The following is a 13,950-nucleotide window of genomic DNA, read 5'->3' as shown; positions in this document are numbered from 1 at the left end:
CAGTTTTGGAAAGTTGTTAAGGAGATGGCTAGGGTGCTGGGTAGATGGCTCAGCGGGTTAAGTGATTGTTGTATAAGCATGAGGACTTCGGTTCAGATCTCCAGAATCCACTTAAAGTGCTAAGGATCTTGGTGGCATATGCCTATAATCTCAGTGCTAGAAAAGCTGAGACAGGAATCTCTGGGATTCACTGACTAGCTAGTGTCACCAAATCAGAACTCTTGTGGTCACTGAGACCCTGTGAGATTAATGGAGGACATCTGACATTCATTCTCTGGTCTACATGCACTGCAAATGCATGTGTGCCTGTGCATTCATGAACACACACACGTGTTCCAAAAAAAAAAAAAAAGATAAATAGGTAGAAGGATTCATGGTAAAGAAAAAATTTGCCTGCTCCAGTGCTATCCCGTATGGATCCAAAAACATCTAAAAATATCCATTGTACACAGCAAACTGTAGATAACATACATTTTTAAACTACTTTCAAGGACCTGGAGAAATTTTTCTAAAATTAGTAATACTATGGTTCTATAATAAGTAGGCCAATTGAGGTTACACTGTATATAGAGTTTATGAAAGTCTGCTTATAATTTAATTGTCATAGGTTATTTAACCTTTATTTGCTTCTATGTAATTAACGTGTGATTTGAACCATTGGCTAAATTATGAGAAATTATATTATTCAATGAACATTTGCTGTAATTTTATATAAACAAGGCTTTAAAATATGCCTTTAGGGCTGGAGGGGTGGCTTAGCGGTTAAGGCATTTGCCTGCAAGGCCAAAGGACCCAGGTTTGATTCCCCAGGACCCACATAAGCCAGCTGCACAAGGTGGCACATGTGTCTGGAGTTCGTTTGCAGTGGCTGGAGGCCCTGGCGTGCCCGTTCTGTTCTCTCTCTCTCTCTCAATCCCTCTTTCTCTGTCAAATAAATAAATAAATAAAGTATTTAAAAAAAATACACCTTCAGGCTGGAGAAGTGGCTTAGCAGTTAACGTACTTGCCTGGCTTGATTCCTCAGTACTCATGTGAAGCCAGATGCAGAAAGTCATGCGTGCAGCTGGGGTTCACTTGCAGCTGCGAGAGGTCCCGGAGTGCCCGTGCTCATGCATTCATTCATTCGCCCTCTCTTTCCTGGCAAATAAATATGCCTTTAAGAGCTTGTTGATGAGGGCCTTTTTCTCTGGTGAGGTAAAGCTGCTTGGAAGAGTGGGAGTCAGTGTGCTGTGTGATAGTAAGAACAGTATTAGTAGCTTAGTTATGTTGTTTTTGAGATGTCTGTCTGAATATCCAGGTAAAATGTCTTGTAGTTGCTAATAACGACCCTGGGTCCTTGAAATAGGCTTGGAGTAAAGGTCCAGATTTAAAATGGGCATTGACTTTTGAACTTGAAATTATGGCAGAAAGAGTATGGGATCCTAGAAACAACAGTTAGTTGAGGTTTGTGCTCTGAGCCCCAAGGACCAAAAAGAATTTGAAGGGAAACAATGCAGGTTTAGGGTAAAATAACACCATTAGTTTTGGGTTTGGGTAGTTGTAGAATGAATGATTGGTGAATGGTTTGGGCTTGATTTAGAAAAAGTGTTTTAAAAAATCAGATTACAGTGCTCTAGCAAGTAACTAAAGGTGAAGACGTAAATTAAAGAATATTATTTTTTTAATTTGTTTATTTGCAAGGAGAGAAAGAGAGAGAGAGGGAGAGCCTCCAGTCGCTACAAACAAATTCCAGGTGTACGTGCTACTTTGTGCATCTGGCTTTACGTGGCTACTAGGGAATTGAACCTAGGTCGTTAGGCTTTGTAGGCAAGTGCCTTAACCGCTGAGCCAGCTTTCCAGCCCCTAAAGAGTTTTCTTTTAGCCGGGCGTGGTGGCGCACGCCTTTAATCCCAGCACTCGGGAGGCAGAGGTAGGAGGATCACCAAGAGTTCGAGGCCACCCTGAGACTCCATAGTGAATTCCAGGTCAGCCTGGGCTAGAGTGAGACCCTACCTCGAAAAACCAAAAAAAAAAAAAAAAAAAAAAAAAAGAGTTTTCTTTTAAGAAGTTTACTACACAAGAAGACATGAATTAAAATTTAGGGGGCTGATACTTCATAGTGAATTCCAGGTCAATCTGAGCTAGAGTGATACCCTATCTAGAAAAGTCTAAAAAAAAAAAAAATCAGGAATAGGAACAAGAATGAAGGAAGAGTATTTTTGGGTTGGGGAGAGTTAAGAGTATTTAGAGTTAGCAGGACACTGACCAGGGAGCCATACCTCATGAGCTGACTGGGCACAAAAATATAAACATGTTAAAAGTTGCGTTCAAGCCCATCATAAAAGAAGTATCCTTCCGCCTAGGCTGTCGATTTCCAAGTAAATTGTATAAACAGCAAGCAATCTCATAACATGGGGGGATACACTTAAAGGTAAGGCCACGAGACTAGAATGGAATAGAAATTAATGTGAAATACGGTATTACCAAGGCCTACTTCCCCCTTAGAAAGTGGCTGCTGATACTGTCAGGTTCATTGCTAGACTGGATGAGTCAGTATAAGGGTTCTTTTGTTTTTATTTTCTTATGGAAATGGAAAAGCATTGTGGCATGGCATAATGACTTTGGAATTATTGCACACTTGTTAGAACTGTAAAATCCAATGTGTATGTGTGTCAGAGAGAGAGAGAGATTGAGAGATTGCCATACCACTGCTTTAGGGGCTTAGTGCCCCACACTATAAGATTGTCCTAAATGCTGTTTCTCATTGTCATCTTCAATGAATAAATGTAGCTAATTTGTTTTCTCTGTCATCTTGGGTGTGGTTACTCTTTCAGTCACTGATTTTACACAAGCTTTTAGAGACTGGAAGGCACTTCAGTGATTCATTTTCTACTGTATATAGGTGCTGGCTATTTGGATGACGTCACCCTGTCCAGTGCTCGTCCTGGGCCTGGGGTCCCTGCAACATGGGTGGAGTCATGCACATGTCCAGTGGGGTATGGAGGGCAGTTTTGTGAGACATGCCTCTCAGGCTACAGAAGAGAAACGCCGAGTCTTGGACCATATAGTCCGTGTGTGCTTTGCACGTGCAATGGGCACAGTGAGACCTGTGACCCTGAAACAGGTGAGAAGCTCTGCAGCCACTGCTGGCCCTGACTTCTACTTTGTGTTGACAGAGAGTGTTCATTGTCTCACTTACTTATGTGCTTGCCTGGTGTCTCATATCTTCTCTCCAAATAGGGGTGTGTAACTGCAGAGACAATACAGCTGGTCCCCACTGTGAGAAGTGTAGTGATGGGTACTACGGAGATTCGACCCTGGGCACCTCTTCTGATTGCCAACCTTGTCCATGTCCTGGGGGCTCAAGTTGTGCTGTTGTCCCCAAGACAAAGGAGGTGGTGTGTACCAATTGTCCAACTGGCACCACTGGTGAGTCTGTCCTTTTCATCTGTGTTCAGTGCTGTCCACTGCTGTAAGCATTTTCATGTGCTGCCTCATTAACCTCACAACCTTGTAAGGTCAGTTCTGATGTTATGACTAAGAAAACTGAGGCACAGAGACATTCAGTTTCTTGTTCAAAGTTGTGTGTTGTGGCAGCTGCATTGATGGAGCTGGGACTGGACCCAGGCAGTATGGCTCCACAGATAGTGATCAGTACATTGTAGTCTCTCAATGAGATGAGAACCCAAACTTGATTTTCAGTTTATAAGGCGTCCTGGGGTCCTTGATAAGAAGTAGTAATTTTTAAATTCTTTCTTTTAAACCCTCCTTTTGTTATATCAAAGCCCATCACATTAATTTGGGAAAAAAGTATGCTTGTTTCTTAGAGCATTGGATAATCCTCTGTTCCCATTCTATGTGTTTATTCTTTTTCCAAGAAAAAAATTCGATCACTCCCAGCTGCCTGTGTGGCCTGTGAAGAGGTGGTGCTCAGTGGTAAACCACCTTCTCTCCTGTCTACCTTGCCTGCTCAGTGAAAGCAAGAAAGAAACAAGGCTGAACAATGTCTGTCATTTGAACATAGGAGGGCAGGCAGTATTTGAACCTAGTTCCTAGACTTTGGAACAAAAAGGCAGATAAGCTGCCAAAGGGTATTTTGGAGTAAACTTTTGAAATATGAATGACAACCGGAATGCTTTCCTGTTACTGATCTGAGATGGCTCTGGGTGGGGAGGGTTCTGGGGCTGCTCACAGCAGGGTCAGAAGAGTCCAGCCTCCTGTTTTCTAACCCTCCTGCTCCACCTCCTCCTGTGTTTACTGCTGTTGTCTTTCTTCCAGCTCCACTTCCACCCGTGTTTCCTGCTCAGCTTAACGCCGATGTGTGTCAGATCCAGGGATCCTGTTCTGTCCATCTGCTTTGTCTCTTGGCAGTCTGGACCCTTCTGACTGTTCCTTCTACTCCATTGTCCCCTCTTGCCTTCAGTGGCCTGCCCTCTCCTTGGTTTCCTTCTGTGTCTTTTCTCTTGGGTATTTTTGATCACTTCTTTCCCAGCCAGCGTTTTTTGTCTGAACTTGATCTGTAGCCTTTCCATAGGTGACAAGATTTCCTTTTGGGGCTTAAAGTGTTTTGAGACCTAGGACTACAAAATCTGTGTTTGGCATAAGACCTTCATGGGCTGTGTCAAATCAGCTCTCCACTGCTGTTTAGGCAGCAAGAAGCATATATCAGAATCAGTGAGGAGGAGGCAAAGACAGAGCATTTATTCAAGGCCCCTCTTGGTAGAGTCCTCAGGGCTGGTGAGCCTAAGTGGGAATTTTAAGCTCCTGGTAGGTGGTCTTCACAGAACAGTTCCTTTCTAACTTTAGGCTCTGGTAACTGCTTCCTCCACTCAGGCCCTGGGATTTTAGTTGTGGAGCCTATCCCAGGCGCTGCCCTCTCTCTGACTTCCTCCCGCTGCCCAGTCTTCTATAACAGCACCTTTACTACACTCTCCTCAAGCTACAGCCAATTAAGTATGCAAATTATTTTCTGCTGTGTTCTTGATTCACATAACTAAAGGAGTCTCAAATTTAAACAAATCCAAAGTACATCTTGTTTTTAAATATTTTATGTATTTGAGAGAAAAAGGGGGACAGAGACAGATAAAGAATGGGCACACCAGAGCCTCTGACCACTGCAAAATGCACTCTAGGTGCATGCGCCACTTGTGCATCTGGCTTACATGAGTACCGGGCAATCGAACCTGAGCCCTTAGGCTTTGCAGGCAAGCACCTCAACTGCTAAGCCATCTCTCTAGCCCCAAAGTAAATCTTTTACTTCTTCCCGTTTTCAAAATTCCAATCCCTTTCATTCCCAAAACTTGTCTGTGTAGTACCTACACTACCATTTACCTAGTTCAAGCTAAAGACCTTGGGCTTACACTTTTGATTCTTTCATTTTGTAGAAGCAATGTACCATCAAGTCTTCCTGATCCCATTTCAAGTCTGACTACTTTTTGCCACCTCCACTGTCACTTCCCAGGTTCTAGTTACTCTTAACCTCTGACTTGAAGTTGCCTCATTGGTCTCCCTGTTACCACCTGCCCCCGCTAAGAAACAGTCTTCACATAGATACCAGAGTAATGCTTTTAAAATGGAATCATATAGAATTGCTTATTTATTTCCTTATTTATACTCTTTTGAGATCAGATTTCCTTTTGGGGCTTCAAAGTGTCTTGAGACCTAGGACTACAAAATCTGTGTTTGGCATAAGACCTTCATGTGCTGTCACCACACCCACTGGTGATTATATAATTTTTAAAACTTCCCAGTAGCTCATCACTGCACTGAAATTTACAGCCAGATTTATTGCTGTCCTAACGTTCTCCTGCTTGAGTTGGTTGTACTGCTTCCACAAATGGCCTTGTTTTTCAAAAACATTTCCCCTTGAGTCTTTTCTTGGGGGACTTCATCTTTGGATTCTTGTCCCAGTGTCTCTTCCTCACAGATGGTTTTTCTAAACCCCATAAAGTATCCCTCACTTGCTCTCCATCACATTACCCGTCTCTGTACTTTTCTGTTCTGTCTCATATTTTTATGCTTAACCCCACCTGACATCTTTTTAAATTGCTTGACAGCTTCATATATGTATATATTTCGATCTTTACCTTCTGCTGCCCTTTCTTATCCCCTCCCACTCGTGCTGGGCCTCTTCTTAGAGCGCAGCAAATCAGCAGTGGCCGTACCACCGAGGAGCATGTCTCCCGGCCCCAGCTCCTGTGTGGCCACAAGCTCTGGGGTGGGGTACCCTGGGTCCCTCTGCATCCGTGACAGAATGTCCACGGGTCTGATCGTGTTCTTGTGTAGGCAGCCACGACTTCTGTGAGTTCCTAAGTGCAGTGGCAATGTCATATGCAGAAAACAGTGTTCCACAGCACTTCTCCCCTTCCTCCCGTTTTGACATTCTTTCTACCTCCTTTTCTGTGATGTTTCCTGAGCCTTGGAGGAGATGACAAGGATGCCCCTCGTAGGGCCGAGCACTCCACAGTTACTCACTTTCAGCACTTTGACTAGCTGTGAGGCTCTGCAGTAAGCACCGCCCACTGCAAGAAGGCTCTTCGAGGCTGAAGAGTAGCGCTGGTCTGGGGCAAAGGCAGCGTGACGAACACAGCGCGGCCGTTCAGCTGAACAGCAGTAGCGTCTGGGTCCTGCCCACCTGAACACGAGTTTCCTCCCATGAAGCAGGCCTCAAATCTAGCGAGGAAACAGCTGGGGGCTTGGGAGATGGGTCACTGGTTAAGACTGCTTGCTCCCAAAGCCTGCTGTCCCACGTGTGATTCCCTAGGGCCCATGTAAAGCCAGATATACAGAGTAGTGCAGAATATGTACCCCCTCTCTCTTTCTTATTCTCTCTCCTTTCTTTGTAAGGAGGGAGAGAGTGTAAGAAGTTGGTTGCCCCTATAGCAGTCATGCCACTATTTCACTAGTGGGCGCATCTTGCCTGGCAGGACAGTACATCAGAAGTCTTGTTTGTATGTTTATTCCTCCCCAACTACACAGAAGCTTCATTAGAGCTGAGACCACAACCACCTTGTTCATATCCTGACGACCTACATAAGTGTCAGTGTATAAACAGATGCTCAGTAAAGATTTGTCTAGTGAATAAATAAATAAACAATTCTGTACGTCTCCAGAAATTTTAGGCTCATTTATGCCCTGTTGGCAATAAAGTTAAGAGCCCAACCTGATCTGATAAGGATAGGAAGTGAGAAAAGGAGAGGAGCAGTGAGTTTACTGTGGTGCAAAGAGCCTTGAATCTAGCTCTGCCTTCTTCCTGCCTGTTACCTGGTTATGGGAAACTTTCTAACTTCTGTATTGTCTTTACTCCTCATAGGCAATAGAGGATATCTAAGCTCTCCTTTAGAACTGGGAGTCTGTGCTGGTTGATGGTGCTCAGCTAGGGATAGCATCTTTGTCCTCTCCCTTTCTCCTCCCCTCCCTCTTCTTCACCCTGTTGTTTGGAAAACATTACATCTTTTTAAATATTTTCAGCCAAAACTAAATGAATGTGCCTTCCTTTGGGAATGAAGAGACTCATAAACCTTGGGCCTGCCTCACTGCAAAGCACATTTGACACATGATTTTGGTTAATAGTCCGAACATCTGAAATGTAGACAAACCAGGGGCTGTCTTGCTAATGGGGAATGGTGATGCAGTCAAGGTCACTTCACTGGTCTGTCCCATAGCCAGGGATGCAGCTCAGGTCTCCTGCCCTCCTCTTGATACCTTGCATATGACGGTTAGACTGGACAGTTTATTTGACTGATTATGAGTCTGTAGGTAACTATTCTAGGTAACTAGGTAAACCTAGTGGTAATCTAGTACGTGAAATGTGTAGTGTAAGGCTTTACTTTCTTAACATTTAACTCCCTTACCCCAGGCAAGAGATGTGAGCTCTGTGACGATGGCTACTTTGGAGACCCCCTGGGCAGCCACGGGCCTGTGAGGCTGTGCCGCCTGTGCCAGTGCAATGACAACATCGATCCCAATGCGGTTGGCAATTGCAATCGCTTGACAGGAGAGTGCCTGAAGTGCATCTACAACACCGCTGGCTTCTATTGTGACCGCTGCAAAGATGGATTCTTTGGAAATCCGCTGGCTCCTAATCCAGCAGACAAATGCAAAGGTAATCAACTAGTCTTGGATTCTGTCACAGACCTGCATCACCCTCCTGCGCAGATCCACCGTGTGTCCCCTCACACCTTCCAAAGGAAACACTGTGAATCAGTGACATCATCTACAGTTTTCTAGACAACACATTAAAAAGTCAAAAGAAACAGGACATAATTTTATTTTGTGCTGTCTAATATATCTAACATATTACTGTTTTAACAAATAATTACTGAAGGTGTTTACCATAGTTACCTTGTCATTGGTAGGACAAAACACCTGACCAAAGGCAGCTGATAGGAGGAAAGGGTTTACTTTTGTTTAACGTCAGAAGGGGAAGTTGAGCATGACAGGGAAAAGGTGGTAGGCAGAGGCTAGACATATCCTGCCACAGCAGCTGGCAGAAAGCAGCAAGAGTGAGCTGAGCTCTGGCAAGGGAGAGCTGGCTAGAAGACTCCTGTGCCTACTTTCACCAAAGTTCTACCTCCCAAGTTGCCACCAGCTGGGGACCAAGCATTCACATCACATGAGTCTGTGAGGGATGTCTGATTCAAACCACCGCAGTGTTAATGAAATGTATGTTCTTGTTTCACACAAGCCTTCAAAATTCAGCTGTAGTTCATATTTCTAGCTGATCTCTATTCATAGTAACCAGGCACATTTCAAGTGCTAAGTGGCTATGTGACCAGTGGCTTCTGTTTCAGTCAACACAGGTCTTAAGAGTCTGTTCAGGTGTTTATAATACAATATTTCTCTGTGGTGACTTGCATCTTGTCTTCCCACCGTAGCTTGCAATTGCAATCCCTATGGAACCGTGAAGCAGCAGAGTGGCTGTAACCCTGTGACCGGGCAGTGTGAGTGTCTGCCACATGTGGCGGGCCGGGACTGTGGTGCATGTGAGCCGGGCTTCTACAACCTGCAGAGCGGCCGAGGCTGTGAGAGGTAAGATGGCAGTGCCTTTCACGGAAGTAGGTTGCTTGGTTTTTTTTTTTTTTTTGCTTTTTGTATCATAAGGAGTGAATTTGTTTTATTTTGTTTTGAGGCATGGTCTCACTCGAGCCCAACCTGGCCTTGAACTGATGGCACTTTGAGCCACCACGCCCAGCACAGATACAGATTTTCAAAAGTTGTATTTGATGGCTAGGTTAGTGGTGTTTAGGGTGATCTTAGTGCCGGAAAGGCACCTGTAGGAGCCGTACCAGACACCTGTAGGTAAGGCGATGGGACAGAGGAATAGACAGTGGTGAACCCAGCAGTGCCAGAACCCTCTAAGCAGCATTATAAGCTGCGAGTTTCCTTTTAAGACAGCGTCCTGCAGGGCTGCAGCCGGGGAATCTCTGTCCTTGGAGTTCCTGGTCAGTACCTATAGGATTCCAGTTTGCAGACCACTGACAGACGTTAAGCTTGAGAGTGGGCTAATGAATAGCACTCAGAAATTACTTGAACCTTCAGGACTTGATAACACTTCTCATTCTGATGTAAGGATCCTTATGCTACTTTTTGGTACAGATTACATCAGGATTCTGATGGAAAACAGTGTGCAAGATTTTACTTTAAATCTTTTTTTCATACTTGAGAAATGTCCTGCATTCTTTTTCAGGTGTGACTGCCATGCTCTGGGTTCCACAAATGGGCAGTGTGACATCCGCACTGGCCAGTGTGAGTGCCAGCCTGGCATCACTGGTCAGCACTGTGAGCGCTGTGAGGTCAACCACTTTGGATTTGGACCTGAAGGCTGCAAACGTAAGACATGGTGGCATAGGAATTGAAATCTCCTCTCTCAGAAAGAATGCTGATAGTCACTGTGTGCACCACCAGCTTTAATTTCAGGGCTATACCTAAGCCATCATGAATTCTTTATTTTATGAGCATATTGTCCTTTTATAAGACTCTAGAAATCATTGCAATTTCTTTCCATCTTCCTCCCTCTTTCTTTCTTTCTTTCTTTCTTTCTTTCTTTCTTTCTTTCTTTCTTTCTTTCTTTCTCTTTCTTTCTTTCTCTCTCTCTCTCTCCCCTCCTCCCTCCCTCCCTCTCTCTCTCTTTCTTTCTTTCTCGAGGTAGGGTCTCACTCAAGCCCAGGCTGACCTATGACCTAGAATTCGCTATGTAGTCTCAAGGTGGCCTTGAACTCACGGCATTCCTCCTACCTCTGCCTCCCGAGGGCTGGGATTAAAGGCATGCGCCACCACACCCAGCTTTTTTTTTTTTTTTTTTTTTTTTTTTAGTCTTCTTTCCAATCCTCAGTTTTTCCAAAGAAAGATTTCCCTTGGAATACTAGCCTGTCTGTTCTGCTTAAGGAGCCTTGTTTATTGATCCCATTCTTAGTGTAGATAATGAAGCAGTGGAAGGTCCTGCTCACCATGTGTTTGCTGACTTACTGACTACAGTTGCTTCCCACCCTTGAGGCCTTTTTGGTACGGTTGTGTCTAAACATCTGCTGCTTCTTGGCATAAACACTTGCCTGGAATTGGGCCTCAGAACAGTTTAGTTTTTTGCTTTCTGAATTCCTTCATTTCTCCTGTGGAATGTAGCATAAGTCATTGACTCAGTTCAGAGAACAAAGTGGGTAAACAAATTGAAAAATAATGCAGGAGAAGCATTAGCATTATTGTTTTCTCATTTCTTAGAGTGATTTTAAACAGTGGAAAGATGAAGGTAGAGGTGAACTTTTCAAGTGTATGAAAAAGAGTCCTGGTTAATTAAATGGCTTCTGATGCAGGGTCTTGCTGTGTAGCTGAGGCTGGCCTCAAACTCACAGTTTCCTCTCCTCTATCTTCTGAGTGCTGTGTCCACAGGTAAGCTCCACCACACCCAAAGGACACACATCTTACTGTGAAACTTATTTCCTTAAAATGTCTGTCTTCTCTGCTAAGTGGACTTGACCATTTAAATTCTCTTAAACAATGGGACGAGGTGGCCCAGTGGTTAAGGCAGTAGACTGTTAAGTTCTCTTAAGTCAATTTCTTGTTTAAGTCTACTTATAATGACAATATAGTCACCTTATTGTTGACAATCTGGTAATAGAAACTGCACCCTTCCTTCCTTTGCTTATCATGTACTATCTCCTCCTATGCCACAGCTTGTGACTGTCATCCTGAGGGGTCCCTTTCACTGCAGTGCAAAGATGATGGTCGCTGTGAATGCAGAGAAGGTTTTGTGGGTAATCGCTGTGACCAGTGTGAAGAGAACTATTTCTACAATCGATCTTGGCCTGGTTGCCAGGAGTGTCCAGCTTGTTACCGGCTGGTGAAGGATAAAGTAAGCTGTCCACAGTTCATTCCTTCCTTCCTTCATTCCTTCATTTGGCAGACATAGGATGGAAACAGTGTACGAGAAGCTCCAGAGAAAAAATGTTGAAGTTCGACATGGTCCCTCTTCTGAAAGATTTATGTTGTAGTTGGGAAGCAAAAATAAATACACAAACAAGAATATAAACAGAGAGTAGCTATGGGAAACTACATACAGCCTCTAAGGAAACTCCTCTACAGTGAGATCTGAAGGATAAGGAGTAAACTGAGAAGTAATGATAGGATGTTCCAGGCACAAGGAACATGTTGACCAAAGGCCTGGAAGCTGGAAGGTACCTGGATCCTCCTCACGAAAAGAGTTTAGCAGAAACATTATATGGAACCATGTTGACTATAACAAAGGTCTTATTCCAAAATCCAATGGGAATGTGCCAAAGAAACTCCTACAAGCTTGGACGCTCAGTTATATTTCAGAGGAGTGGTTAATAGGAAGAGGGCCGAGTGGATAAATAGTTGTGTGTGGACACAGGTTAGAGAAAGAGAAGAATCAAGGGTGGGTCTTGGTTTCGTGTTTTTTTTTTTTTTAAGTTATTTAATCTGTTTACTTGTGAGCAGAGAAAGAATGAGTGGTAAAGGAGCACAGGGCGTCCAGCTACTGCAGAAGAACTCCAGACACATGCACCTCTTTGTGCATCTGGCTTTTATGTGGGTACTGAGGAATCAAACCTTTAACTGCTGAGCCATATCTTCAGCCTTGTCTTGGGTTTCTTGCTTAAGGTTTCTAGATATATTATTTACTGAGCTGTCCCAGAGAGAGTGCATCTTAGAGCTTGGGATGTTAAGCTTGAGATGCCTGTCAGAGACCTAAGTAGCCACAAGAGAGGCCAGAACTGAAGCACTGTCAGCAGATAGTGCTTATAGGCAAATGAATGACCTTGATAGCTTTATTTCGAGACCAGAGAAATAAAAGACAAGCTACCCATGCTTATTTCTAAGTAGGCATGTCTGAAGGGTGCCGACCTATACACTCATAGCGCCTCTGATTTCTGCAGAAAGTATGGCTGAATTATCTTCTTCTTCCTCCATGACATTTAGGCTGCTGAACATCGAGTGAAGCTCCAAGAATTGGAGAGTCTCATAGCCAACCTTGGAACTGGGGATGAGATGGTAACAGATCAAGCCTTTGAGGACAGACTGAAGGAAGCAGAAAGAGAGGTGATGGACCTCCTTCGTGAGGCTCAGGATGTCAAAGGTACACAGTCACACTCTGGGTAACTTGGTGTTGTGGTTTAAAAAGTTTTCAAGTTTTGAAACTATTTGTAGAATATATTTTTCTTTGGCTCTTTTGTTTGTTTTCTTTCCTTCCCCTTCCTTTCTTTTTCTTTCTTTCTGTCTCTCTCTCTTCCTTTGGCGGCAGGGTTATACACTGGAGCTCACTATCTACCACAGGCTGGGCTGTCCTCAAACTGTGGCATTCCTACTGCCTTACCTCATGAGTGCTGGCATTCCAGGAGCCACCACGGCTGGATGGAAATCATTTTATGTTGACTTTCAAAGAAAGTTAACTTTTAAAAAGTTTGAAGTGGAAAAGTTATTTTGAATAATTACTTGATCTTTAAAGTTTAAATTACTTGATCACTATAAAGATTTATTTTTACTTCTTTACTGTGTGAAATAAGTTTTTTTTCTAAACCTAGACAAGGTTTTTCTTGTTGTTGTTGTTTGTTTTTCTCAAGGTAGGGTTGTACTCTAGCCCAGCCTGACCTGGAATTCACTATGTAGTCTCAGGGTGGCCTTGAACTCATGGCGATCCTCTTACCTCTGCCTCCTGTGTGCTGAGTACTGGGATTAAAGGCATGCGCCACCATGTCCAGCAAAACCTAGACAAGTTTTTATTTTTTGATGTTGGTCCCACTCTAGTACACGCTGACCTGGAACTTTCTCTGTAGCCTCACGCTGGCCTTGAACTCACTACCATCCTCCTACCTCAGCCTCCCAAGGGCCAGGGTTGAAAGCATGTGGCAGACAAGTTATTTTCTACATTTACCAAATACCTATAGTAAGCCATACGTGTTCTCTGGTGCACATGACACATGTTCATTAAAGTTGGTATATGTGGGATAGCATTGATAAAATTTACATTTTTAAAAAATTTTATTTATTTGAGAGAAAGAGGTAGAGAGAATGGGTATGTCAGCACCTCTAGCCGCTGCAAATGAACTCCAGATGCATGTGCCACCTTGTGCATCTAGCTTATGTGCTTCCTGGGGAATCAAACCTGGACCATCAGGGTTTGCAAGCAAGTGACTTTTAACTACTGAGCCATCTCTCCAACCCTAGAATTTTCATATTACTATGGGAAGAAGTAATTGGAGATACCTGACTTGGGCAAAATTTTTGATTTTTTAGGGTGTGCATTTCCTTTCCTTTTTTTTGTTTGTGGCTTGTTTTTGGAGCCAGGGTCTCACTATAGCCTAGGTTGCCCTGGAACTCACTGTGTATGCTAGGCTGGCCTTGGAGTCGGTGATTGTCTTAAGCCTGCTGGTTTAAAGGCGTGAGCTCCCACACCCAGCCGGGAGATTGTTCTTTTCTGTTTAGGTTCACACTAACCAAGAAGAAAAGCTGTCTTCATAA

General features: G+C 43.8%; 1 protein-coding gene across 1 annotated transcript in view; it reads left to right on the top strand.

Annotated features, from left to right (window-relative positions):
• Lamc1 (laminin subunit gamma 1) overlaps positions 1–13,950 on the top strand; it is a 140,940-nt gene that overhangs the window by 104,544 nt on the left and 22,446 nt on the right. The window contains exons 12-18 of the mRNA XM_004658724.2: positions 2,882–3,103; positions 3,220–3,408; positions 7,838–8,083; positions 8,856–9,009; positions 9,668–9,810; positions 11,148–11,326; positions 12,412–12,568. Coding sequence (XP_004658781.1) covers positions 2,882–3,103; positions 3,220–3,408; positions 7,838–8,083; positions 8,856–9,009; positions 9,668–9,810; positions 11,148–11,326; positions 12,412–12,568 — 1,290 coding nt within the window. The remainder of the gene's footprint in view (positions 1–2,881; positions 3,104–3,219; positions 3,409–7,837; positions 8,084–8,855; positions 9,010–9,667; positions 9,811–11,147; positions 11,327–12,411; positions 12,569–13,950) is intronic.

The sequence above is a fragment of the Jaculus jaculus genome, chromosome 1 (assembly GCF_020740685.1).
Source record: "Jaculus jaculus isolate mJacJac1 chromosome 1, mJacJac1.mat.Y.cur, whole genome shotgun sequence".
Lineage (NCBI taxonomy): Eukaryota > Metazoa > Chordata > Mammalia > Rodentia > Dipodidae > Jaculus > Jaculus jaculus.
This window is presented reverse-complemented; position numbering and strand designations above follow the sequence as displayed.